The sequence below is a fragment of the Anas acuta genome, chromosome 16, assembly GCF_963932015.1.
Source record: "Anas acuta chromosome 16, bAnaAcu1.1, whole genome shotgun sequence".
NCBI lineage: Eukaryota > Metazoa > Chordata > Aves > Anseriformes > Anatidae > Anas > Anas acuta.
Genome location: NC_088994.1, coordinates 15262228 through 15288577, shown reverse-complemented (window position 1 = coordinate 15288577; position 26350 = coordinate 15262228). Strand labels below are relative to the sequence as shown.

General features: G+C 58.8%; 1 protein-coding gene across 8 annotated transcripts in view; it reads right to left on the bottom strand.

Moving 5' to 3' along the window:
* The window catches only part of ZNF512B (zinc finger protein 512B), a 28914-nt gene extending 7589 nt beyond the window's left edge, over positions 1 to 21325 (bottom strand). Inside the window, exons 1-13 of one of the 8 annotated variants that reach the window (XM_068700963.1) lie at positions 21066 to 21325; positions 16839 to 16961; positions 13855 to 13934; positions 13084 to 13212; positions 12605 to 12777; positions 12178 to 12431; positions 11577 to 11654; positions 10000 to 10134; positions 8784 to 8908; positions 6470 to 6562; positions 5530 to 5628; positions 4634 to 4804; positions 3730 to 3921 (exon numbers count right to left, since the gene is read on the bottom strand). In XM_068700963.1, the coding sequence (XP_068557064.1) occupies positions 3730 to 3921; positions 4634 to 4804; positions 5530 to 5628; positions 6470 to 6562; positions 8784 to 8908; positions 10000 to 10134; positions 11577 to 11654; positions 12178 to 12431; positions 12605 to 12777; positions 13084 to 13212; positions 13855 to 13934; positions 16839 to 16959 (1650 nt within the window). In that variant the 5' untranslated portion in view covers positions 16960 to 16961; positions 21066 to 21325. Of the gene's footprint in view, positions 1 to 3729; positions 3922 to 4516; positions 4805 to 5529; positions 5629 to 6469; positions 6563 to 8783; positions 8909 to 9999; positions 10135 to 11576; positions 11655 to 12177; positions 12432 to 12604; positions 12778 to 13083; positions 13213 to 13854; positions 13940 to 16838; positions 16962 to 21065 lie in introns of those variants that run through there. The other 7 variants (XM_068700966.1, XM_068700959.1, XM_068700960.1 and 4 more) reach the window with 7 other exon arrangements.
* Between the last annotated feature and the right edge of the window lie 5025 nt (positions 21326 to 26350).

The following is a 26350-nucleotide window of genomic DNA, read 5'->3' as shown; positions in this document are numbered from 1 at the left end:
GAGGAGAGAGGCTCCACACGAAGGGCAGGGGCGAAGGGACTTGCGGAACGGACACTGGTGAGGACGGATGTGGAAAAATCCCCCAAGCCCTGGCGTGCTGCTCTTCTGTCACGCCTCGTGGCCACCAAAATGCCAGCAGAGCCCTTTGAAGCGCTGCGATGGGGGCATCCACCGCCCGCCCCCGTCCTCCCCTGCCCGGGGAAGGCGATGCCACCTCCGGGGGAGAACCCAGGAGGCTCTTTTTTTTTTTTTTTGCCATTGATACTGAGAGGCGGGGATGCCAAGCGGCCTCCTTAATTAAAAGCCAATCAATCCCATGAATGAGCAAACATTAATGGGAACCGCAAGCGGCCCCGGCAACAACCCTCTCCCCCTGCGTGTCCCCGGGGAGGAGGCGGGGGGGGATGTTGGATGTTCAGAGATGCGGGTTCTGCTGCTCCGGCTTCCCACTCCGGGGGGAAAAAATAAAATAAAATAAATCCCTCCCCGCTCTGCTCCAGCAGGCACTGCACAATGACATGCAAATCCCATGTCTTCCCGGGGCGCTGCGGTTCTGGGAATGTCAAAGCCATCTTTATGTCTCTATTAAGCAGGAGCCCCAGGCATGGAATATTTTATTTTCTTCCATTTATTTTCCTCAAACAGCCTGTAAGTGAAAATCTTCGGGGCCAGATCATTAAAAGAGCTACAACCGGGTTTGGCCGCGGCCCATCTTCCTCGGAACAGTCGAAGGATGCTGGGCTGGGAAGGCTCCTTTTCTGTGACGGGCGGTTTTATTTCCTTCACTTGCAGATTTCCATCCTCTCCGCTGGCCCGAGACGCCTCTCCCCTTCCCCAAAATACAACGCAGCAAAGGAGAACCACGCACGCCAACACCTCGGCACAGCCCTCTGACCTCTCTGTGGTCCTGCCCCGTGCAAACCGCAGCTGATTTCACCCCAGAGGTAAAGCCAGGAGCTGTGGCCGGGCTCCTGAGCGAGGGCAGGGCACAGGGAACGGTCCCGGGGGGTCCTCACCTGAGCCCCCTGCTAGCAGCCAGCTCGGCCACCGCTGAGCCGAGTCCTCGGGGCTCAGCCTGGCTCCAGGACTTGCCGTTTTCTGCCCGGATGGCTGGGCCATTGTGTTGGGGGACAGACCCGAGCCAGATTTTTCTGGTCTGGGAATGCATTCCGCTCCCAACGCGGGGTTTTCTTAAAAAAAACTCAAGCCCGCGAATGACTTCTGCCCTCCAGCTTGCTGACTGGTGTGCGCCGGCGCTTTGCTGCGAGCTCCCCTTCCATCCCTGCCCCTGCTGGGCTCAGCGCCCCTCTCCCTGCTCCTGCAGGACAGCAGCCGGGCCCCCAGCACCGTGCAGACCCCCAGGAGCAGGCAGGAAAGCAAACATTTCCCCAAAAAGTGCTGGAGAGAGAAGGAAGGGCCGTGGTACCCAGCTGGAGCTGGGCTCGTGGCAGCACAAGACAAAAAAAAAAAGCTCCAGGAGCACAAGCTGCTCCACGGGGGAGCAGGGAAGGCATCAGCCCATCACACAGACAGATTTCCGAGGTGTTTTCTCCCTGCTCACCTCTTCCCTCTGCTCTAGGAGGCTGTTTCTCCCACATCAGCCTCCAAAATGAGTCAGGGCACCCCCGTGCAGAGCTGGGAGCCCACCACCACCTCCACCACGGGGTCCCCCTACCTGGCAGCCTCTCACCCCCCTGCCCAAAGGCTGAAGGCACCGAGGCAGAGCTGGGCCTTGCTGCAGGTAGGGGCTGGCTCCAGCAAAGGTCGGAGGAGGGCCGGGGGGATTGGCACCATCTTCACGGAGCTTCTGGAGAGGAGATTTTTTCCCAGAAAAGCAGCAGGGGTGTGCCCTTCCCCAATCTGACATCCTCAGCAAGCGGCCGTTGTGAAATCCCTCATCTGGTTCAGCTTATCCAGAGGCAAATAAAGATCGGAGCGAGAAAATCAGGCTCCAGTGTATATTTAGAAGTGCTGGATCTGGTTAGCGCAGAAGGAAGGCATTGCAAGGCCTGGGATCCGAGCAGCAATCGTTTATTCTGATGCCATGGCTTTGGTGAGAAGGAATCCATCCTCCCGGGGGGAAGGCGAAGGCGTCCCACCACGGGCCACCAACGGGATCCCAAAGCAGCGTCCCAGCCCGGCCAGGGCCGGCTGCGGCACGGCCACGGTGGGCACAATGTGGTGGGGGGGCTGCGGGGGGACACCCGGAGGAGATTTGGGAGAGGCAGGATGCTGCCAAAGGAGCTGCTGAGGAGCTGCACGCCCTCCCCCGAGGAAGAGCTTGGCTGCTTGGAGAAGGACGGAGCAAGGGGTGGCTTTCTTCATTGCCTCCCTCAGCGTCCTCGCGGGCTGCTGGGACCGTGGCGTGTCGCTGGAGAGCTCGGGGACAGAGCAGGTCCTGCTCCGAAGCAAACGGCGAGCAGGATGGGTGCTCCCAGTGCGGTACTGGCTGGAGCTGGGAGCACTGGTACCCTCTGGGGCCCTGCAAATTCTTGGGTGTTGCTGCGAGGTGCAGCTGCAATCTGCCACCGACCCCTGACATCTCACCTCCAAGGCAGGGAAGGGTCCTGCGGGCTCAGCAGCGTGCTCCAAAGGTTGGAAACTTCTTCTTCTTCTCATGGTTAAGCAGAATTTGTCTCTTTGCAGCCCCACTGTCCGCTCCCTGGGAAGGACGAGCACCGTGGGGGTGCTCAGCAGGAGCTCCGGGCGATGCCCAGGGGTGCTGAGCTGCTGCCCCCTGCTCCCTGCTGCTGCAGGGCGGTTCTGCCAGCACGCCTGAAGCCCATTCGGAGCAGAGGGGGAATTCGGGAGCAGATGAGATTTCAGCGTGTTGTCAAGGCGAGACGCACCCACAGATAAACTCTCACAGCTCCACATGCGTCCGCTCGCCGCGCTCTGACCTCTGAATTCATCTCTGCAGCAAAACCCAGTGCAGCTGGGGCCAACACAGGGCTCAAGGTCCTTGTTCTCCAGCCCAAAATCCTCGCCTGCCACCTGGGGGCTGGGCTTGCTCCCCCCTTCTCATCTTCGACGCCAATCTGCTGCCACCAACCTCGCAGCAATTCGGTTTTCTTAGCGCTGGGATGGAGCTCACACGTTCAATTTAAACAATTAGACCGTGAACACAAGAAACGTCTCGTAAAAAAAAAAACACAAAGGGAAGTTCATGGAGCTGTTGTGCCAGGGGCTGGAACCTTTACGAGGTCTTTGTGTGCCGGCCTGCACATGGGCCTGCTGTCAGGGCCCCTCCCTCAGCTCAGCCACAAAATACCCAAAGTCAAGAGCAAGGAGGAAAAGAGGAATGCAAATACCGAGGGGGAGAAGAGAGCACAACGCCTCTCCTCCTGGGAAAAGCCTCCCAGAAATTAAGCAGGAGAGATGGAAGGGATGAAATTCTTGCTCTCTGACGAGGTGATTGTTTTAGACCTGACCTGCTCTCTGTGTGCTCCTCGCTTGTCAGCCTGCACCTTGCCACAGACAACAGACCTTCCTCTGTGACATCCTCGGGGCCAGATCCTGATCTCCCCACTGCTGGTATGGAGCCTCCAGGTCATGGAATCAGCTCCGGGGCTCAGCCAAATTTCTTCAGAAAGAAATTTGCCATCCCTGCTAATTCACTGCACGCACCGAACACGAGAACGCGAGGCCTCGGCCACTTGGGGCCCCGCTGCCGTGCCGGGATGTCTGCGCACGAATAGCTCAAAGCAAGGAGAAGTAAAAGCCTCTTACCCGCTTCGTTTCGGGTACCAGGTCGTCCTTCATCCTCCGCTTGGTCCAGTCCCTGGTGAGCTCATCCTCTGCTATTTCCTGCAGGTGGAAGACGGCCACCTGAGCCGACGTGCGACGGATGCGGCCGCTTGGGGTCCTTTCAAAATCTTCCACGGGGCTGGGCTCTGGCTTCACCTCTGGCTCCTCTGGAGGCTGCAAAAAGAGACAAGAATTATGACTAGGGGAGAAGGGGAGAGCTCTCCCCAGCCCGGGGATGGGGATGCTCAGGTTTGGGCTGGTTGCAGACCTGCTGCGTGCAGGGACAGCAGCACCCCAGCACGGGGACCCCGGGCACACACCCACCTCCTCCCACAACCACACAGACCAAGCGTTGGGCTGATCATGTCCTTTCCTACTCCCGGACCTCCCACGTGTATAAACGTCTCAATTTATTAGAATTATGGGGTTATTAGAGTCAGATGCACTGTCAGGAGGGATCAACAGCACAGAGGATGCTCCCCAGGGACGCATCCTGCCACCCCAGTGGTGGCGAGCAGCTTGCTGGCTGCTGGAGGAGTGATCTGATCTCTTATTCTCTTATTTTTTTTGGCTGGAGCACAGCTGGGCAGCCCCGCGGGTGCTGGGGAACACCGCCCGCCACTCCCCTCGCTTCGATACAGCTCCCTGCTTTTTGGGGATGAGCAAAGGAAGCTGTCGCCCGTTCCCCACCTACACTGCAAGGTACAACGCACGCGTGAGGTGACGAAAAGGGAGAAAACAACAACATCAGTCCGACGTCTGCACCTGCCTTGCCCGGCCCGGCCCTGCCCGGCTCGGTCCTGCCCACAGGCTCTGCAGCTCTGCAGTCCCCTACAGGGAGGGCTGGCCCCGTTCCTCGGGCTGCGGAGGTGTCCGGGGGGCTCACCGAGGCCGGGTGTTCTGACCGCACATGGTAATCGTGGCCAGCCTTGGATTTGTACTTCTTGCCGCAGTGTGGGCAGCTGAAGACGGGTTTGTCGGCCTCGGCGAGCTGCTTGCCGCAGCGCTTCTGGTGGTACTGGTAGCCCATCAAGCTGGAGAAGTTGGCTGCGCAGCCCTGGGGAGAAAAAGGAGGGAAGAGAAGGGTGAGGGAGGGCTGTGATTTCGGGATGAAACGATCCCGGTGCCGCTGCTCCGGGCACGGCAGGCACACGTCCTGCTCTGCAAACCCCTCCGACACGCAGGGGACCGGCAGGCAGCCGGCCAGCCCCACTCCCCTCTGGCTGCCCCGTGCCCACGGGGGTGACACGGAGAGGCAGAGGGAGCAGCCCCCAAATCCCCCTGAGCTACCTGCCCTGCTCTGACACACGGCCAAGGCTCCCCGGCCGGACAGACGGCAGGCAGGGAGCAGTGAGCGTGGCGGGCACGCGCTGCCACGTGCCCCACGCAGCCACCAAACCACCTGCAGAGACAAACCTCAGCCACACGCCCCCGTTACCTGCTCGTGACTCGTCTGCAAGAGGCTGGGCACCGTTCCGGCGCGGTTCGGTTGGGTTTACGCTGTGCAAGGGGCCCACGGCAGCGCCGTGCCCCTTTTTTTGGGTTGGAGAGGCTGAGCTCGGCTTGCGGCCCTCCTCACCCTGCCCTGCTGCCACCCTGCTGCTAGGACGGCCCTAAGAGCTAGCGGGATGGGGACGGGGACACGGAGAGCTGAGCTAAGGGTGGGCGGTGTGAGAAGTGGAGGGCACACCGAGGGGTGCCAGGAGGGCACGCATCCCCTCTGCCTCGGGGCTCACTCCTTCCACCTTTTCACAGAACAAGAAACAGGAATCGTTCTTGTACCTCATTGGGGCATTTCAGTTTTCCCATCTGCTTTAGCACTTTCCTCAGCCTTTCCCGCTCTTCCTGTTCACCAAGTCCAGCGGTTTCCACAGGAACAGGCTGGAAACAAGGAAGTAACAGAAGCGACAGAGTCAACCATTTACTCATGTCCTCTGTGCCAGGAGTGGGTGGTAAAGCCCTGCCTCGCAGCAGCTGCCCCGGGCGGGCAGCAAACCTCGCCTTAGGCAAGCTGGGTCTCCCACTGCTCCGTGGTTTCGCTGCTAAACGCCAGCTTTGCTCACACATTTCCCGTGGCTGCACCCAAAGGGCGAACCGAGAAATCCACGAGCAGTTCCTGCACAGAGCAGTCACCAGCCAGGCCAAAGAGCGGGAGATCAGTGCGCAGGTAAAAGACAAGTCACAACTGGTAAACACGGGACATGGAGAGAGAGGGTTCTGCCTCGCCCTGCTATCTCAGAGGCGTACACAATTGGGTTTTTAAGAGCAGCACCTAAATCGCTGCCTGCCAGATTTTGTTCGTGGCAAATTTTGTGGCTCCTTCTCATGTGGACGGTGGAGAGCAACACGTGGGATTTGGAGATTTGTGCAAAGCAGCACCCGCCCGTCCCGGATTTGTGGGCACAGGTTTGGAAACAGAGCCTTGCCCCTCAAAAGCTGCCTCACCACACTCACTGAACCTTCCCCCGTTCCGGGATTGGAAATCCTGTTTTGTTTTTCCAGCTCTCTGCTCTACGCTCAGGGGTGAACACGAAGCTAACCAGCTGCCTGGGGACGCAGGGTTTTGCTCGGCAAGGATGGGGGAAGGCTACTGCGGTCGTGGGAATCCCTCCTTTGAAAAGACAAAGGAAAGCGAGCTGCCGATTGCTTCGTCTTCTGCATCTGCATCTTTGGGGAGAGAGGAGAAACGAGGTGTGAGGTGAGAGCTCCGCAGCCCTCTTACCTTGCTGACGTGTTCAGCCATGGTGTGGTAATTCAGCCCAGCTTTGGACTTGAACTGCTTTTTGCAGTGTTGACACTTCAAGGCGTCCTGCAGCTGGAGGAATCAGAAGCAAATCATCACGGGGGCTGCTAACACCTTCAGGTTTCCGAGGGCTGCTCCTCACCGAGCCCCAGGGGCAGCTGCTGCTGCATCAGTTCCCCCTGGTGGGACTCAGCAGGCAACTCAGCACCCGCGTCCCCCCGACCCCATCTGAGCCTGCCGCTTGGTTTTCTCTGTGTTGGCCTGGATATGCCCCAGTTTTTGGAAAACATTTCATTTTGCTGGGGCTGGTACAAGAATTTATTGACTCAGGAGGTGAACGCTCCGAGCACCAGGAAACAGGATGTCTGGTGGGACAGGATGGTGCTGGGATGGCCACGGCTGTTCCTGCTCTTCCTGCCACTCTCACCACTGCCCGTTCCCTCAAGTCTGGCCTAGAAGCTGGGGAGGGGATGCAGATGGAGCTGCGAATCCTTCCTTGTCCTAGAACTCTTGGAAAATGATGAATAAACTCACAGCAGCCAACTGGTACCACTTGTACCCGTGCTCTGATGGGTTAATCTTGTTCCAGACCCCAGCAGCATCCTAACGAGGTGGGTGCTGAAAGCTCCTGGACTCACCACATGCCAGGGCCAGCCAACGTGGGGTTTATACCACTCTGGTTAACACTGAAGGACATCAAACGTTCCTGTCCTGCCAAGCTCTTCCAGCTGGGATGCTGGGAGGATACACCTGCCCTCATCTCCTTTTTGCTCAAGGATGTTGCAACCATCCCTACCCCTTATTTCTTTTCTAAAACCTACGGAAAAGGGCAGACTGCTCAGTGACAACAGGCGTGAGCAAGGAAAGCAGGAACCAATTTCGGCTGTTTTACAAGAATTTCTGGAGTCTGCACATCCTTTTCCCATTGCCCAGCTAAGAAATACTTCAATCACTAAACAGAGAGCGAGCAGAGAGGGTGCCTGTGCTGCAGGGTCACTTCTGATGGGAGCATCCCATGGGTAAGGCTGCTGCAGGCTCCCTGCAGAGATGCTGCTGCGGGGTGGACCTGCAGCCACACCCCAAGTCTGAGGACTGCCCTTGCCCAGCCACAGGCTGCTCTGTGAAGCTATTTAGCTCCCGAAGTGGCACGGCCACCCAGGAGGGACTACACCTCGTGGGAAAGGGAAGAACACACCTGCTCCTTCAGCTGGAGCCTGCGTGCCCACTGGGACCAGCGCTTCTGCTGCTGCAGAGGGAGAGGCAGGCACGTCCTCCCGGGCAGGCGTGACTCAAGGCCACGCTAACTCTGCTTTGTCGTGAGCTTGGCAGGCTGTGCGAGCCCCGATTGCTTGGCTGAACACCCACAGGGCTATTTATAGAGGGGAAGACAGGCCTGACGGCTCGCACAGATTTGCACTCGGGGGGCTGGCTGGCCTCGCAGCCCACGCGGAGCCTGCCTGGCGAGGGAGCCGCTCGGAAAGCACAGGAGATGAGGGAGCTGATGGCCAAGATCCCCCCCTCCACTGAAATCAGGACGCTAGTGGAGGCAGGATTCTGCCCAGCATCGATGTAACGCAGGGTTTGGAAGGGAAAAATAGCCTCTCGCTGCTGGATAAAGAGCGAGGCAAAGGCTGAGGAGGCACTGACAGAAAATGAATGTGGAATCAAAGCTGAGCCATGTATTTTCAAAGTGGGAGGCATCGATCCCACGTTGGCTTTCTGTGGCAGTGGCTCTGCAGCGTGCCAGGTGACAGCTGAAGATGTAATCCTTTGCTCTGATGGATGGCGCTGTGGCAGAGGGACAATTTTTCACTCTGCCATTACTGAACTCCTGCATCGCGACAGTCTGCCCGGAGCACATCGGAGCTTGGTGTCTCTCTGAGACGTGCTCTCATTCAACCACAATTTATCTGGCCTGATGCAAGGCATGGCACGCAGCGAAACCCCACAGCCAGGTCTCTGGAGGAGGGCAGATTAGAGACAACCCCAGCAATCTCTCCGGCCTTAAAACTATTCATTTAGCTGCTAGAAATAACTGACTCTGCTGGATACACGGGGACAAAGGGCCCAGACCACAAAGGGATTCAGAATTGATGAGAATTAGGTGTCCAAATTCCTCTCTGTGTTTGAAACAAAGGAGGCAGCAGCTCTCTGAAGATGACTAGCAAGAGCTCTATCAGCCCCAGCCCAGAACTGCTTTGAGGAGGACCAATATGGTTTATGAGCAGCGCATGCACGTGGTCATTGCCTTCCAAAATCCAAAGGTGTGTCACTGAACATGGCAAGCCCTTACTTTCTGGCAGACGTCCATGTGCTTTTTGAGCCCAACGACAGTTTTCCTGGTTATCACGCTGCAGGTTGGACAGGCAACTTCCCCCTTCTCGCTGATCTCCCGCTGCCACTGGTCCTCGGGATTTGCTGGGGAGAGGAGAGGAGAGGAGAAGGGAGGTGTGACACCCAGCCAGAGACAAGAACCGCCGGGACTGTTCAGCAGAGAGCAGCCCTTTGTTATTCCCCTGCTGGTATCTTGCATAGTTAAAATATCACGATGCCCCTGGCAACCTGAACTTGCCCTGCTTGGAATAATTCCCCCCTGCCAAACAAAACAGTGAGAGGGAGAGAAACAAAGGTGAGCGCCTCGGCTCCATCCGGACGCGTGCCTGGAAAGCTTCCTTGGCATTCCTCTTCCCAGCAGACACACGGTCAGCTAGGGGAGCGCTGGCTTCCAGGCGCGTGTTTGTTTGAATGGCTGTGACCAGCTTAAAAAAACACCCCAAATAAAAAGAGCCACGTGACCAAAACGTGTTCCCAGGTCCAGAGTTCACACCGCGTTCTCAGCAGAATGACACTAGGTTTCCAGCAAGGGAAGCCCGGGCTGAATGAAATCCTCCAAGGCTGTTTATTTGGAAGCGTTTGCATGGCTGGGAGATCAGAGAGTCATTTATTTGAATCTGAAACCAGCGCAAGGCGTTGCAGCTGTGTTTATCTTCTACATCCTGCGCTCCTCCTGCTGTCAGAACTCCCAGGGAAAGCCAGCAACCTGTGCTAGGATGTAGGCTGCAGCCCGGAGGCTCCACGAAGAAACAATCATCGTTAGAATTACACACACCCAGTGTCATTTGTGGGGATGACATTCGGAAAATGCCATCATCCCACAGGCTGGCCCAAACTGTGGTCACTCTAAAACCAGGTGGAACCAGAATTTGGCTGCCAGCTCCCAGCACTTGCAGGAAGCTGATCTGTCCTCACGGTGAAGCAGAGCTGGGGTACCCCTTTCAGGATGTCAGCTGTGACTGCAGCAACGTTTTACGGTCAGCAATGTTTTTATGCTGCACCTCAAAAAGGGAAGGAGCTGCTTGCATCTATTTCTTGTGCTGTTTTCAGCTCCTGCTTCCACAAACTGTGGAAGTGGGGCTCGTGCAGGCTCAGCACAGAGAACAGGACCGAGGCAGGGAGCAGCCAGGCTGCAGGCAGAGCTGCTGCCTCCCATCTGCCTCCCCCAGCCCTACCTGCTGGTAGATGTGCGGCTGCTTCCTTCTTCACACCAGCTCCTGGAGTTTTCTTTTTCAGCTCCTCCACGTTGGTGCTCCCCTCCAGCTTCTTGGCTCGATGGGCTTTTGCCTTGTCCTCTGCTTTGACAAGACCTGAAGAAAGAAGGGATGCTTATTCAGCGTGTGATTTAATACCATCAGACCAATCTGCATTCAGCAGGGATCCCTCGTAGAAAACTGGGCAAACTGGGATCCCAGACACCAGATCCCACAAGGTCTCATCCCACAAGGGCTCTGTGCACAGCTGTCATGATGGATGCAGGCCTCTCCCCGTCCTGCTGGCTGCTGGGGAGGTGAGGAAGGACAGAAAGAGAGGGAAGGTGACCAGGGAAGAGGAACCCCCTGGGCTGCTGGTGACCATTCTCGAGCTGCCTGCAAAGCAGAGAGGCTGGGAAGTGATGGGCTGGGAGAGGGATTTGAAGGCAGGGCTCTCTGTGCACACACAGACAGCATCCTGTGACACTGGTGGCACCCTTGTCTTTGGGGAGTGACTGCCTCGTGGTGTCACAAGCTGCACATTCAACCAGGGGACGCAGGCAAACGCCAGCTCTGTCTCACTCTGTTGGAGGCAGCAGGTCACAGGGGGGGCAGCTTATTCACGAGGAACCCGCAGCAGATACTTCCCTGTGGGGAAGTTAAGGGAAACGACCCCAGCCTTCCCAGGAGGCAGAGGCCAGGAAATCGCAGCGCCCACATCCTGTCTGCTCTCCAGTGAGCGCGTTTAATTCCTTCAGAGCCACCAGTGCCTCTCCCCCAGGACTTCTACTGGAAGGTGCTGCCTCCTCCAGCGCCTGGAAGCCCATGTTTAATTCCCCCAGATGAACAAATTTCAGCACGAATCCAGTTGCTCTCATGCTGGGGTGCTGCAGGTTTCCTCCCTCCACACCCCGCTGGGTGTGCAGAGGGAGCGTGGCCACGGTCCCACACAGCTCCGCCAGGCTGAAGCAGCCAGCTCCCGAGCCTCCTCTCAGCAAACACCCCGGGAACAGGGCTCTTCCCCCCCGAATTCATTTTCTGTCATGTGGGCGACCAGCTCTGAGACAGTCTGAGGGACGGATGCGTCACCCAGCCTCCCTAAGCAGCAGAAATCCCTCGCAGCTCCACGGGAAATACCGTGGCATCCCAGGCCAGCGTTTGCCTGTCTCATGGCTCCCTGGTGTAAAAAACTCATTCTTTTTGTGTCGTGGCCTTTACCACGTCCTTCCCCCTCTTTCCTCATTCTCCAGGACCAGGTTCCTGAGCAGAGCAGACGGGGTTGTGATCAGTGCCAGCAGCGCTACTGCCCCACAGTTCCCTTTCGACACCTTTATCCACCTGGCTTTAGTGTGACCACAGTTTGGGCCGGCCTGTGGGATGATGGCATTTTCCTAAAGTCATCTCCACAAGGCACCAAATCCTCCAGAGAGAGGTTCCTGTGGCCCGGGGGGCTCCCACGTTACCTCCACCACAGGGAGGGCTCTCGGGGAAGGGGCTTGCCTGAAGTGTGGCAGGGAGAAGTTACGACCCTACAGCTGCCCGCGGCCATCCCGCGTTACCTTTCAGTCCAAACGTCCCCGAGATGGATGGCTGCTCCCCCGTAAACTTCTTAGGAGTTTTCTGTTTCCTTCCTGACTCAAAAGAGAGAAACAGAGAGAGAGATTTGGTTAAATACCCATACTGCTGGGTGCTTTTCAGCAGTCCCGGTGCCAAGAGCTTCATGGTTTCCCCAGCCTCACGAGCTAAGGTATTTGTTGCTGGTTCACTTTGGAGCTGCAAGCAGCGTAAACCCTTGCTCTGATGGATAAGCAGGGCCCAGGCAGTGCTAACGGAGACTCCTCACTCCCCATAGGCAAGGAAAATGTGTTTGCCAATCACCCCGGCTCAGGACGGATGAGCTGACAGAGCAGCGTGCTGTGCCGCAGGTAATTCAACCCATTTCCAGCCGAGGGGCCCTATGGAAATATCCCTGCCACAGCTGCAACCTTTTTTTTTTTTTTAACTCCCAGTGGAACTCAGTGCTGCAAGAACCCGTGGGGGCAAATCCTCAGGATGTAGAAAAAAGGCTTCAGAGAGAAAAGCTTCGGCAGCGTTCACCGGAGCAGAGCCCCAGCCCTTCCCGGCTTCCCGACCCAGCACAGCCCCGGGCTCTAATCTTACTGTGCTTCATCCTCTCGGGGTCTTCCTCCTGCAGCGAGGCCTGGCTGCCCCCCTGCTGCCCGGCGTCCTTGCCGCTGGAGGATTTGGCCGTGGGGGTGGCAGCCGCGATCGCCTCGGCCGCCGCGATCTGAAACTCCTTGCTCTCGCGGCTCTCCGCCGGGCACTCGCCGTTCTCGGCGCGCTCCTGGGCCACGGCTTTTTCCGTCTTTGCCTGTTTGGGATGGATGGTGGGGCAAGCTGAACTCTCAGCAGCTCTAGGGCAAAGCACAGAGGGCTCGTTTAAAGAGGGCTTGAAAGGCAAGATGTCCTGACACCTCTCCCCCACACCCTGGCCCCGATGGTGGGTATGGAGGTGGGGACGCCGCCCTCCTCCCGGCTCCCAGCCGGCCGGGTGCCACCACCACGCAGCCCGGCCGCAGCCTGCTACCTTTTCTTGCCGCCGCTCTTCCCGAGGGCCTTCTGCACTTTGTTTTCTGTTTTGCTGCTCGGCACCGGCCGGTCCAGGTGATTCCAGAGGCGATGCTTTTCTAGCTGGGTTTTGGAGGTGAAGGCGGCTTCGCAGTACGAGCACGAGTACGTCAGCTTCTCCGAGATCGCACCCTGGGCAGGGCAAGGAGAGACAGGCAGGCAGAGGTGTTAGCCCACAAAAGAGCCAGGATTTTTCTGGTGCAGGGCGTCCCAACCCTCCCCGATGGTCCAAACTCCCTCCAGGCTCCAGGTCCTGCTGTGCTGCAGGGCCCTTGGTCCCCACTGTGTGCACCTCGCACCGTCCCCAACCCGTTTGTGCCCTCCCCGTCTTCATCTCAGGTTTCTCCTGGGGTTTGCAGCCCGAGAGGAGCTTTACCTGCAGGCAGGAATGGAAAAGTTGGTCGCCAGGAGGGACACGCAGCCCTCAGGTCTCCTTACCCCTTGGCAGCGCTGGTAGTGGTACTTCAAGCCGTAAATGCTGGGGAACTCCAGCCAGCAGCCGGAGTTGGGGCATTTCACCCTGGAGTGGGCTTTGAATTCGTCCTTCCACTGGTTCATCAGGGGGAGCTGGGAAGGAGAGAAGAGAAACGTGGCTGAGCGAGAAGCTTCCCGTTCCCTGGCTGTGTCCTGAGGGCTGGGGTCACCCGCGGGACCTCTGCCCACCCGCAGCCCCCTGCCCACCACCCAGAGCTGCTTTTTCTGCAGGCTGTTAGTTCCTCCTGAGCATTTACCTTGCTCCCAGCCAGGCTGGGGAATAAATCAGGCCAGAAGCCGCCCGGGTGATTTAACCACCCCACATTTCATCCGGTCGGTAAATCACCCCCCCCCCTCCCACCCCGTGCCCACGCTCTCCTGACAAACTGCTCGGCGCGTTGTCCACGCTGGAAATTAAACTGCACAATTCTCGGGGGAATAAATCAACCAGCCCCTTGTGCTCTCTAATCATCAGCCAAACCCGAGGCGGCTGCGAGAGCTTATCTGGGAACGACACGGGGAAGGGGAGGTTTGTGGAGGGTCCTGATCCCCACCAGGGTTTTGTAGGGTGCTTGGTGATGCCGTGCACCCCCACGGAGGGGACAGAGGGGCCGAAATCTTGCTGAGCTGAGGAAAATACTGCTCTGAAGAGTGGGGCTGGCTGGGGTGAGCAAGCTGCGGGGAGCAAACCAGGGGCTGGGGTCGGATCCGGAGCCAGGGAGCGCGAGGTCTTACCGGGATGTCCTTCAGCGCCTGGTTCTCCGCCTTGGGTCGTCCTTTCTTCTTGCCCTCGGTTTTGTCACTGGTTGCATTTCCTGCAAACAGACACAGAGCTCATCACCCGCTGCCCCAGCCCCAGGCTGCCCAGCCAGGGGTGCAGATTCCCCTCGGGAAGGGGATTGCAGCTTCTCCACGGCTCGGCGCGCAGCCCGAGTACCTGCAGGCACCTGTATGGGCTGTGCCCAGTTTCTCCTGTTCTTTTTGTTTTTTTTTTTGACCCTTCTCCTTTTATTCGCAGAAGCAAAGCGGAGCAGTTGCAGCACAGCTGGGGCTTGCTTTGGAAAACCACACTTCCACTGGGGTCGGAAGAAAGCCTTCCTTAGCAAAAGAAATCCGTTTGGGGCAGGGGCTGGGCACAGAAATCCCCCGGACCTTTTGCCGGGGGATCCTACAGATGGAAACATGGCCCCATAAAACCCAGCACAGCCTGCTCGGAGCCAGCAGCCAGGCCTTTTTGCCATGTTTACTCACGCTGCTTTTGCACAAAAGCATTTTCGGGCACGGGATCTGTTTGCTGGGACAATTTCCAGGCACTCCAAAGACATGCTCAGGTTCGTCTCCATCACCAGAGACCTGGCAGCCCGCTCACAACCCCACCAGGCTCAGGAGAGCTCTGGCAGGTGCCGAACGCTTCCTACCTCACCTGCAGCTCTCGCTCTGCTGGCCGCTTGGGTTTTGCAGGTTTTTCACCTGCTCCCTTGGGTGCAGCCCCACGCCGGGGCGGCGAGCACACCCAGCCACCACGGCCACCACACCGGGTCCCTGCGAGCCCAGTTTGGCCACAAGCAGCCTTCCCTGGAGGCTTGCAGAGGGCTGCCAACCTCAGCAATCTGCTGCTTTCGTTTTTTCCATCGTGCTGTTTGCTGCCCTTGGGATCTGGCAGCGTTCGTGGTGCCAGCACCGTGGGTGCTGCGCGCCGCCCGGTCCCTCCGTCATGCTCTGATTCCCCAGCCTAACAATCGCTAGGAGAAACTTTCCAAATCAGGGCAATTTCTGAAAATACAGGTCAGGCAGCGGAGCTGAGGGGAGGTGGAGCGCAGGGAACAGCACTGGCAGTTTTCTGGCTTGGTTCGTGGCTTGGCTGCAGCCGTGCCAAAGCCACCACCCTGGCCAAGGCACCGGTTCCTGGGCCACGTTGTTAACCCTGGCTCATCCTGGGGCACGCACAAATCCTCCTGCACAAGCTCTCGTTGGCACAGCTCAAAAGGGGGAAGCAAAAGCAACGACTGAGGGGAATGACAAGTGCCTGGTGGCAGCAAACTCCTCCTCTGGGTGCACGCAGCGAGCGCTCACAGGAGGAGGGGGCAGCTGGAAGCAGAGGAGCTGCTGCAAAGCTCCTGAGGCTGAGGGCTAACCCAGAGCTCTGAGCCATACAGAACATTCACACTGAGATCTGGGAGGGCTTTCCTGGCAAGAATCAGATTAAAAGGGGTTGGAAGCCGAGCCGGCAATCCCCCCCAAGTTCCCGAGGAACCACAGCTCGGCTCTGAGCCTGTGGCTGGCTGCACTCAGAAGCCAGCCCAGGATTTCTGAGCAAGTGAGAGAGATTAAACACAAAGCCGTCCAGTTACCTAAAGAGGCGCTGCCAAAAACATCCACTCTCTCCTTTTTTTTTCACGCCTCCTGCCCCAGCAGCCAGGGGTAAAATGGCAAAGCAAGACAATTTCCTCATTTCTTTCCAGCCCTGTGAAGTCAGGCCAGCTGGTTCGCTTCGCTTTGAGAGCCGTGAAGGCGTCATTTGGAGCTCCTGCACCCCCTGGGAACTCCGCTAGCCATGAAGGCCTGCACGAGGTGGCTCCCAGCACTGCTGCTCCCTGCTATTCCTCCCCTTTTTTTTCCTGCTTTCTCTCTTAAATGCTTCAAACTATCCCAAATTCAAAAGAGCACACCCCCATCCAGAAGCTTGGCACGCCTGTGGCCACAGCTCACTTAGGCTCTCCTCTCCTTTTAACACCTTCCCCAAGTCTCAAAACTTTTGGGGATGCTTCAAGCCAGACAAGTTCATGACAGCTTCCAGGCAAGGCACCTCCCAGTGCCCTCAGCGATCAGCTGCTGGCTGGGGTCAGCGAGGGCAGGCAGGGAGAGCAAGCAGGAGGAACAGAAAACGCTTCTCCTTTTCCAGCACGATGCCTGCGGTCGCTGTGGTGAGCCGTGGTGTGCCACGGTGCGCCGTGCTGGCATGCAGCAGGCACCACAGCATGCTGGCTGCTGAACCTCGGCCTTTCCAGGCACTCCTAAGAGGCACAAACCTGATTTTTAGGGTATTTTCAGGGCTGGCACCGTGGCTGTGTCCCCCTGCAGCGGGTTGTGCTGTGTCAGCAAGGTGGGAACGGCGCGCTCTTTAAAAACGGGGATTGGGAATGGCTCACCAAGAGATTTAGGGTTTCTTTGGAGCAAGACTGAAAGCACAGCACAGAAAGTGCACTCCCTGCCCTGCCCTGGCCACGCTGCATCCATGGGGTCAGCAAAGCAACCGCAGGAGAGGCTCCTTCCTCCCCAGCCTGCGCTGAGCCAAATTCGCCTTGGCACATTGCGCCCTGAAGCTGCACCCCGCGACGTTCAGGAGCTCCGAGAGCCTCTCAGCATCACAGAGCGGATTTACCCAGCGGAAACAGACAGGAGAAAAATCTCCTCGGGCTCCGGGATTCCAGGATAGAGCAATCAGCCATCCATCAGCGCGACAGCCCTTAGCACGAGGGTCCCCCAGGGCTCGTGCGGCGGCGAGCTCCCTCCTGGGGGGCGCGACACGGGGGGCAGCAGATGGGCTGTGCTCCTTTCCAGCCTTTTCATGTAGCACTCAGCTCCCCGACGTGACAAATAGAGGGCGAGACACCCAGCTCGTTAGACAGGCACGGGTTCCTTTAGAGGGAGAGACCTCTAAAGGGAGAGACCTCTAAAGGGAGAGCCCACCCCCGTGGAAATAAATGCTGGTTCCTTACCGAGCTTGGGGAGCTCCGCCGGGGGGTTTATCCTCGTGTCCGTCCTGCTTTCCTTGCTGGCAGCGGGTTTGTTGGAGCCTGCTGTTTTCCTTCCCCCTTTGCAGGTGTAGGGATCCGCCATCTCTGCAAGGAGCAAGGGGTGGGTTAGGATTCACGCACGGCCCCTCGGCACTGCGAACGACACGTGCGAAAGGCGAAGGGAGCTGCTGGAAAGGAGGCAGGGAGGGAAATTAGGAAAAGTGTCCCACAGCTGGAGCGTTCCCACCAAGGGGAGAAGCGGGGCAGGTTTCTGAGTATTCGTTCCACGGCTGAGCAAAGCCACAGACATGGTCGAGAACCTGCTTTCATTATCGGCTGCTTCCCTCTCCGCGTGCAACAGCAAAGATTTTATTAAAAATTATGGGCTGGCTCCGTCCGGGGAAGCAGCGAATAAATGGCTTTTCCTCCTCGTTTATTTCTGTGCTTTCACTGAAGACACCAAAAGGCAAAAAAAAAATAAAAAAAAATAGTGAGTTTTAATGAGCAGATGTAGTGATAAATTTCCAATTTTCCTTATTAATGGGAAACTGTTATAAACCGAGGATTGTTAATGTTATCTAAATTTTCCGTATTAATAATTCAATTTGGCTTCTCTAGAAATAATGAACATCAGAAATTATCGCAGAAGGCCCAAGCTTGCTCCCAAGGGCAGCAGGCAGCAGGACACCCCTCAACTCCAGCCGTGCCGGGATGAAGGCTGTGGAGTGGCCGCTTCTCGCCCGAGCTCATCTCAAGCACCCCGAGACATCGAGCCCAAACCCTGCCGTGCTCTGGTTAACGGGGGCACAACGAGGCTCCAGACAGAGTGAGGACAGATTTTAGTCCCACAGCACTTCATTCATTCTTGTTTCTTCATTCCTGGGCCCATCTTCACGCCCTGGAGCTGGGAAATCGCCGCCGGTGCTCAGCCAGACGCCGGCAGCGTGGCTGAGGGAAGCGCCAGCTGCCGCCTTCTTCACCTTCCCTCCACGCTTCTCTCCCCCCACGCGCAGGTTTTTCCACGCACAGATTTGACTTGTCACCCCCCCAGTCCCTCCCCCAGAGCCCTGCTCGCTTCATTTCCGTGCTGGAAAAAGGGAACTGCGCCTCGCGTGCGGACCAGATGCTCGGGGACGAGCTGCCAACCCCTCCCGGCACGTGCGCGGCCGGTGACAAATATTTGGTGATTTGCACGGGCCCAGAGGTGAAGCAGATCAAACGAGAAAGCCCCAGCCTTGGCAACAGGTTCTCTGGATTCCTGCACACAGGAATCGTTTATTCAGCTCGTTTTGGCTGGGCGGGAGCTGCGGCTCCCTCCCCAAAACAGCTCCTCCACGTGCGCACCGCCGGGGACAAACCTGTCCCCGTCCTCCCCGGCCACCTCCTGCCACCCCCAGGCAAGCCTTGTAGTCAAGAAATAAAATTCCTCGCTCGCAGAAATAAAAGATTTGTGAGATCCCAGCTAAATGGAAGCTGAAGAAGAGCGAATCTCGAGGAAAACCCCGCTGTGGTCTATGGCACCGACGTCCTGCTCGCATCCAGGCTGCGTGCCCTGCTCCTGCAGCTCATCCTTCCTCCCTGTCCCCTCAAAGGGGTCCTTTCTGGCCAGCTTCGGGGGTTTTAAACTTCTTTTATTTTTTCCTCCCCTTCTTATTTTTGACTACAAGTAAAATAAAAGCAAATAAACCCCACTCGGTGAGAGCCCAGCTCCGCTCCCCGGCCACCGCCACAACCCCAGGGCTCCCGGAGGAATTGCCCCAGAGGCGGAGAGCAGAAATCAGCCCCATTGTTTCCCACCACGTCCAAACTTCTCACTGGGTTTTGAGGAAGGCACGCTGAGATTTGCCGCGATTTCCTTGTGTTTTGGTGAAAACCCTTTTGCAGCTGGTGACGGGGGGACAGATCCCGGTGGGTCTGACTGCGAGGGCGCACGGGGAAGGCTGGGGCTGGCCCCACAGCAGCCGAGGACACCCTGAGCTGCAGCACCTCCGCAGATCAAATTTCCAGCTCTCCTTTGGGTACCGGGTGCAGAAATTAGTGGCGGTGTTTTTTAAGCATCCCCACTCCAGAATCCCGGAAAAAAAAAAACAAAAAGTACAGTGCCAACGTAAGAGCCAGCACGGGATGAGCAAGGAAAAAGCTGCAGAGCCTCACGAGCTAACGGGGAGGAAGCACGTGGGCCTGGAGGGTGAGGAGGGAAGTTTGGGAACCCGTCCCACGCACGCTCCTCTGCTGGGCTTCAGCGGGGACAGCAGCGTCCCCGTGCTGGGGACTTCCCGTGCTGGGAAATTCGGCACAAACTGGAGACGAGGAAGGAAATGCACACAAAAATACCTGCCCGGTACCTGAGGCAGGCAGGCAGCGAGGGATGTTGCGATGCCCCCGGCCTCAGCGCACCCCTACAAGGGGGAAAAATCACCAGTCGATGCTCTCCGCTTATCATCAATAATTAATCGATGGTTTTGGATGGCCCAGAGAGATGCAGGCGGTGCCAAAAAATCAAGAGCAGTGTCCGCGGTGCCCTGCGGGCAGAGAGGCAGCGAGGTGACGGTCACCACAGGGAGCTCGCTGACCTCAGGCTGCACCAAGAAAGTTTCTGGTGGGGAAAAGACGAGGAAGCGCTGGGGGAAACTTCCTTGGAAGGGAAGGGAATCACCACCAGCACGGGAGATTTCCCAAAAGGGTGGCACCCAGTGGGTGACACAGCCCCAGCCCCTGCTTTGTGGGGCCAAGAGCTCTTTTGGGACAGAACCACGCGTGTCCCTGCTTCCCCGACACCTCCATGGACCTCAGCAGCATCAGGGGACGTCCCCCTCGGGGTCCTTCAGCCCCCCGAGGAAAAAGCAGCAGAAAGGTTGAAAAGCGTTTCAGGCAGAGCGCCTCTTTTTGGGCGTGGGCGCAGCTTTTTTTGATGGTTTAAAGTTTCTGTTGGGAACACATTCAGCAAGTCCCTCCCCCCCTCGCCCATCCTCGGGCACAAAAGCAAATGGGGAAAGCGCACACACACATAAAAAAAAAATAAATAAAAACCACAAAAAAAAAAACAGCAGACAATGAGCAGCAGCGGCTCCGTCCCCAAATCTGCTCGGCCTCAAAGCCTGGATGGAGCCACCACCCTGCCCTGGTGACAAGCAGGGGACGTGGGGACAGGGTGATGGAGGGGCAGCGGGTGGCCGTGGCGGTGACCGGGCTGTCCTCATGCTCTGGGCATCCTCGGAGTGGGAGGACACGGGTGCTGTCACCTCACTGGGCTGTCCTGTCCCCTTGTCACCCCGTTGGGCTGTCCTGTCCCGTTGTGACCTCACTGGGCTGTCCTGTCCCTTGTCACCTCGCTGGGCTGTCCTGTCCCTTGTTGTCACTTCTCTGGGCTGTCCTGTCCCCTGTTGTCACCTCACTGGACTGTCCTGTCCCTTGTCACCTCACTGGGCTTGTCCTGTCCCTTGTTGTCACCTCGTTGGGCTGTCGTGTCCCCCTGTCACCTCACTGGGCTGTCCTGTCTCCTGTTGTCACTTCTCTGGGCTGTCCTGTCCCTTGATGTCACCTCACTGGGCTGTCCTGTCCCTTGTTGTCACCTCGTTGGGCTGTCCTGTCCCCTGTCCCCTGTTGTCCTGTCCCCTTGTCACCTCGTTGGGCTGTCCTGTCCCTTGTCACCTCTCTGGGTTGTCCTGTCCCCTGTTGTCACCTCTCTGAGCTGCCCCGTCGCCTGTCACCCCTCTGTGCCACCACCTTTCACCCCCTGAGACCGATGCCACCCTCCTGTCCCCTCCCCACCCCTTGTCCCCCCTCCTCCTGCCACCCCATCCCCCTGTCACCCCGTCACCCCCTCCCCGTCCCCTCAGCACCCCCTGCCCCATCCCCATCCCACCCCGTCGCACCCCCCCCATATCCCACCCCCCCCTCATCCCCTTCACCCCCCCGGTCCCCTAGGGGCCACCTCCCCCTTCGGTGCCCACCCTGAGGGCTTTGGGGACCGGGGGGGACCCTAAAAACCGGCCCCAAAAGCGGGGCCGAGCCGCGCTCCCCGCCAGGGGAAGCGAGAGGCAAAATGGCGACGGGGCTGCGGCGGGAGGAGAGGGGGGGGGGGGGGGGCTGGAACCGGGGATCCCCGCACCGGAGCCGAGCTTTGGCCGCACCGGAGCCGAGAACCGGAGCTGCACCGTGAAGCCGGGAGCCCAACCGTGAAGCCGAAGCCGGGCCTTCGGTGCTTACCTCGGCGGCCGCCCCTTCGGCTGCGGGGCTCCCCGGCGAGCCGCCAGCCGCGGAGCCGAGCTCCGGTGCCGAGCTCCCCGCCCGCCGCCGCCGCCCCTCACCGCCCCTCACAGCTCCTCCGCGGCTCATGCGCTTTTCCCCAGCCCCCGGTTTCGATCCCCGGTTTCTCGTTTGGCTCCGCCACCGGGCCGCGGCCACGGGGCGGGAGAGGGTGGCGGTGGCGGTGGTGGCGGCGGCGCCGCCCCGGTAGGGCGGGCCCCGGGGAGCGCCCCCCTCACGGCTCCGGGACACCCCGAAGGGGGGAAAAAGGAGGCCCCGGTGCTGTCCCGGTGCCCTCAGGGGGCGAGGAGGCTTCCAGGCCCTCTGAGGCCTCCTCACGGTGCCCCCCGGTGCCTCCCGGTGGGTGGGGGGGGAGCACCCGAGGGTGCGCCTCGAGCGCCTGTGGTGGGGGCTGGCACCACCAAAGGGGTCTGGGACCGACCCCTCAGGGGGACACGGCCTCTCCCGGTCCCGTTTTTATGGCCAAAGTTGGTGCTGGAGGCCCGAAATGTGTTGTCACGCACCCAGCACACCCACTGGGACCATCCCAGTTAGAAACTGGGGTTTGGGTTGTGGGAGCGGTGCCGCTGAGCGTCACACAGAATCACACCGAATTTCGAGGTTGGGAGAGACCCCAAAATCATCGAGTCCAACCTCTGTCCTAACACCAACAGTCCTCCACTAAACCATATGCCTACATCGAAACGTCCCCACGGCCCGAGGCTTTAAGCACCCACCCCACACAGCCCCCGGCACACGAAGCTTTCCCCCCGGTTGTCCCAGCTCCGTGTCACCCCACAGGGCTGGTGGCAGTGCCGCCGCCTCGGTGTCTGCCCACAAATCGGGGGGAAATCCGACAAATTTTGCCACGTGGGGTTGAAGCCTGGTGTGTCCATCATTTCCAGGGCTGCCCCCAGCCGTCCCGTGCCCGTCGTCACACATCACCGAGACAGCTCTGGGCACGGCCCAGCAGCACATGACGAGGCTCCTGGCTCCGTTCCCGCTCCATTTCCCCTGTCCCCAAGGCCACGTGGGCGAGCAGCCGCAGTTTTTGGGTTCAAAAGGCTGCAAAACACCGCTCTGCCCGGCAGGATGGGGATTTCCCAGTGCTGTTTTTACGGAGCAGGGACCCCACGAAGCCATCCCCAGCTGATGGGGAAGGTGACGAGCACCTTGCAGCCGATCTCTGCTCCCAGGCACGTCTCTCCTGCTGTCCCTGGCACCGTGGTGTGGTCCCATAACAGATCCAAACCCCTTTAGGCATGTGGCTCCTCGGTGCCACCGCTAAACACCAGCCTGTGCGAGCAGGGTCCGGCCGCACCGCACCATGGCAGCACTAAAACGCAAGCTGGGATTTCCCCCCCCCCCCCCCCCCCCGGTTCCCCTCTTTGTCTCCGTTGAGGGGAAAGAGCTTAATTAATGTCTGCGGAGAGCATGTAAAGCTTTGTGTAATTGCTAGGTATTATTATCAGCGGAGCAGAGGGTGAGCAGCGGGGTGGGAGGGAAAGGCACAGCCCACCTCCTTTGTACGAAACGCGGCGCATCCGAGGGAGCTCCGCTTCCCAGCCGGCGGCCTGCCTGCGAGCAGAGCTATTAACCTGCAGCGGGGCTGGCAAGAGCCTTCACGTGCCCGGGGGGACCCGGGAGCATCCCGAACACGTTCAACATCTCCTCGTTGTGCGGCTTCAAAGTGCGCCTGGATGCCCTTGAGCGCATCCCGCACGTGCTCCTGCCGAGCGTGCCGAGCTGCAGCCCCAGAGCCAAAGGACAGCAAAAACGAGCTTGGAAGGGGCTCCTCGTCCCTGTCCCTGTCCCTGTCCCCGCCACGATGCTCCTGCTGAAGGCTGCGCTCATTTTCTGCTCGTTTTCTGCATTTGCAAAGTGTGGTTTTACGGCACAAGGTGCAGGGTGGGGGTGAGAAGGAGAGGCTGGGGAGCCTGGCGGCCTCGGAGGTTGTCGATGGGCTTGGAGAGCGGCCAGCTGCGGCTGGTCGAGGTACAGAAACTCCTGAATAATGCAGCAGGAAGGCGACCACAGTTCCTATTTTCAGGCCCCGCTGAGAGGAGGGGAGGGGGCCAAGGAACGAACTTGAAAAGAACAGCAAATGCGGAACAGATGCGGAGACGTGCTTTGTGGTGCTTTCCACGCACGGGGTTGCGCCGGTGTGGGAGAACCCGGCTGGGAAGGGCAGGGGAGACGAGGAGGAGGAAGAGGAGGAGAAGGAAAAGGAGGAGGAGGAGGATGAGGAAGAGCAGGAGGACGGGAGGATGAGCGCTGCCATCCTTGGCGTGCTGGAGAGAAACCATCGCGCTTCTTCCTGAGCCGTGGTGCTGCCAAAGGGGCAGTTTGCGGAGGGGAGCTCACGCCGATGGCACAGGGGTGTGGGGGGGACACCCATGGGGACCCCCATGGGTTCCCCACGGGTGTCCCCCATGCTCTGCCCTGCAGCTCTCCCTTTCCACCCCACAAGGCAGGAGGAGGCGGAGGGGAGGCGATTGGGTGAAGGTGTTGGGCGGTGGGGGATGAAGCAGTCAAAGCCGGCAAGCATGGAAATTAAATTGATACGGACCCCAGGAAGAGGAGGGGGGGGGGGGGGGAAAGCAATTACAGAGCAAGGATCGGATAAATATTTGTGCAGAGGCCTTTTCGTTTCAGGTCTTGCTCCGCTGGGGCTGCTCCAGGGTGGGCATGGGGGGGCTCTGCCCTCTCCGGAGGGCAGGGGAAGCTCCAGGCAGCTCCTGCTGGGGCTGGGCATGGCCTCATCCTCCGTCAGAGGGAGGATTTGTTCCCAGACACGTGTGGGTCCCCTCCTCTCTCCGTTTGCTGTATCTGTAAGGTCTGGGGCGCAGGACGTGAGGACAGCCCTCCTGCCACTGCTGGCCCGATGGTTTGGCGACCTCAGTCAGCTTTCACCAAACTGGGTCCGGCTGCAGGGCCACCAGAACAGCGACACATTTCATCCACATGTCACCCAGAGGTTGCATCCTCATCGGGACAAATCCACGGGGCTCAGATGCTCCTGGAGCAGCCCCGGTCCCGGCACAGGAGCAGCGGGAGCAGCGGTGGCGGAGCAGCAGTGCAGCGAGCTGCTGCCATCCTTCGTGCACTTCCCACACTGCTCGCATGGCCGGGCAGGGAGCACAGGGTGCCGGTCCCGTTGGTGGCAGGGAAAAAACAAACAGGGTGAACCCCCCCAAAAAAAATCCCATCCTGGGGCTCAGCAGGGGTCAGTCTGACCTGAACGGCACCTGGCCAGCGGATTAAAATGTGCAAGCCCCGCTCTTAGATGAAAAGTAGGAAATAGTTCAGAAGTCGGTGGGTTTTGGATGCGGGTCCTCCCCAGGGTGTTGAGGCAGTCGGGGACCCGGTGCTGTTTGTCCCTGAAGCCAGCTGTCTGTCCCCACACCCCGAACGGGGCCGGCTGGTGAGCGGGCACTGCCCCGGTGAAGCGCAGTGACACCAACAGGCTGCAGCAGCGCCCTCCAGACCATTAAATCTGCGGAATCAAACTGGCACTGGATTTACAGAGCCACTTTCATCTGCCACCGCTCTTGGGGCACGGCCGAAACGCATGCAGAAAGCTGCAAGAGCAGGGAGAAGGAGCCCGGTGCCAGGACGTGCGCCCGCGCCGCCAGCCAGCACCAGCCTCAGCCCCGACGGGGCACTGGGATGCACGGGGATGGGACTGGGAGGGACTGGGAGAGACTGGGAGCTTGGATTTTGCTGAGCAGGGCAGGACGAGGTGAGGGGAAGGGCACAACCGCGGTGCCTGGGTGCATTTTGGGGACACCCACGTTTCCCAGAGCCATCCCCAAACCGCTGCTGCCGGGCACAGCGCGTGCAACCCCCCTCCCCGCTACCCTCAGAGCAAAACCCCACGGCTCCTCTCTCCTCTCCGCTACCCACGGCAGAGGCCGGGCTGCTTTTTGGCTGGAGCAGAGCGATCCCAGAACAAAGGGAGGATGGCTGGGGGCTGGCGAGGCAGCATCCGGGCCATCCCCAGCCTCCTTCTGCAAGGCGCTGGCTGCGCAGCGTGGGCCTCTGATTGGAAACGGGAGCCCCCGAGCCGAGATGGCTGCGCGAGCTATGAATTATGCTGATGGCTTTTTTTTTTTTTTTTTTTTTTTTTTTCTCTTCTCCTCCCGTGCTTGAATACATCCAGCAAATATAAGCAAAAGGAAAAAAAAAAAAAAAAGAGCGAGAGAAAATCCGAGCAGATTTAATTTCAGATACGGCGAGGAAGGAAAATGGCTGCGGTGCAAAGAGGGGAGGTTAACGGGGAGAAGGATCCCGCCTGGAGAGGAACGATGCTTCCAAAAACCCTACGGCTCTGCTCGCTGCTATTAATTATTTCATTATTAATTATTTACACCGCCTTATTGGCTTGGTGGGGAGTCTGCCCCAAGCCGGGGGGTCGGGTACGGGGGCTGCCCCCCGGAACAGCGGGGCAGGATGGGGACAGCGGGTTTGGGGATGGAGCTGCGAAGTGTGAAGAAGCCTCCCTGTTTGAAATAAACCCAACAACAGATGGGAAATGAAGCTCCTCGCTTCAGGCTGGGGGTCTGGAGGTTTTTACCTGAGCCTGGAAATGCTGTGGCAAAAGCAAGCACCAAACTTTCCAAAAACGGGCCAGCTGGAACACTCCGGTGCCCGATGCCACCTGGAAGAGTTTGGGGGCATTGTTCCCCGTGGTCATTTAGGAGCTGAAAATGAGAACCTAAAAGCGAAGGAAGTTACACGGGTAAAAAAAAAAAATATGAAATGAAGCAATTATCCCCGCTCCGATACATTCTAATTACGGGAACTGTCACCCTTATTAAGAGCCTATTAATTCACTGTCATAAGTCACCATCAGGAGTGCAAGCACCAAAAATGTGCCCGGGCTGTGGGGATGGTTGCAAGGAGCTGCAGCATCCCCTGATCCCTGCTTCCCCCAGGCACAGGGGAGCTCTGGCTGCTCCCTTGGGAGGCCAAATGCTGCTGAGCCTCCTCCTGCAGCTCCAGGTGGGGTCGGGCTCATCCCTGCCCGTGTCCTCGTGCCGTGCTCGACCCCTTGAATGGTGCAAAGGAGGCAGCAGCATCCTGGCAGGGAGCAGCCAAGGGAACCAAAGCCCCGGGAGGTTGCCAAAACGTCCTCAGCACCGCGTTTCTGCCAGCGTCACCTCCTGCTCGTAGCCAGCTCCGTCTCCGGCAGCCTCTCATTACGCATTCCGCATGGAGGGCCCTGCATCAGCTTAATTAACAAG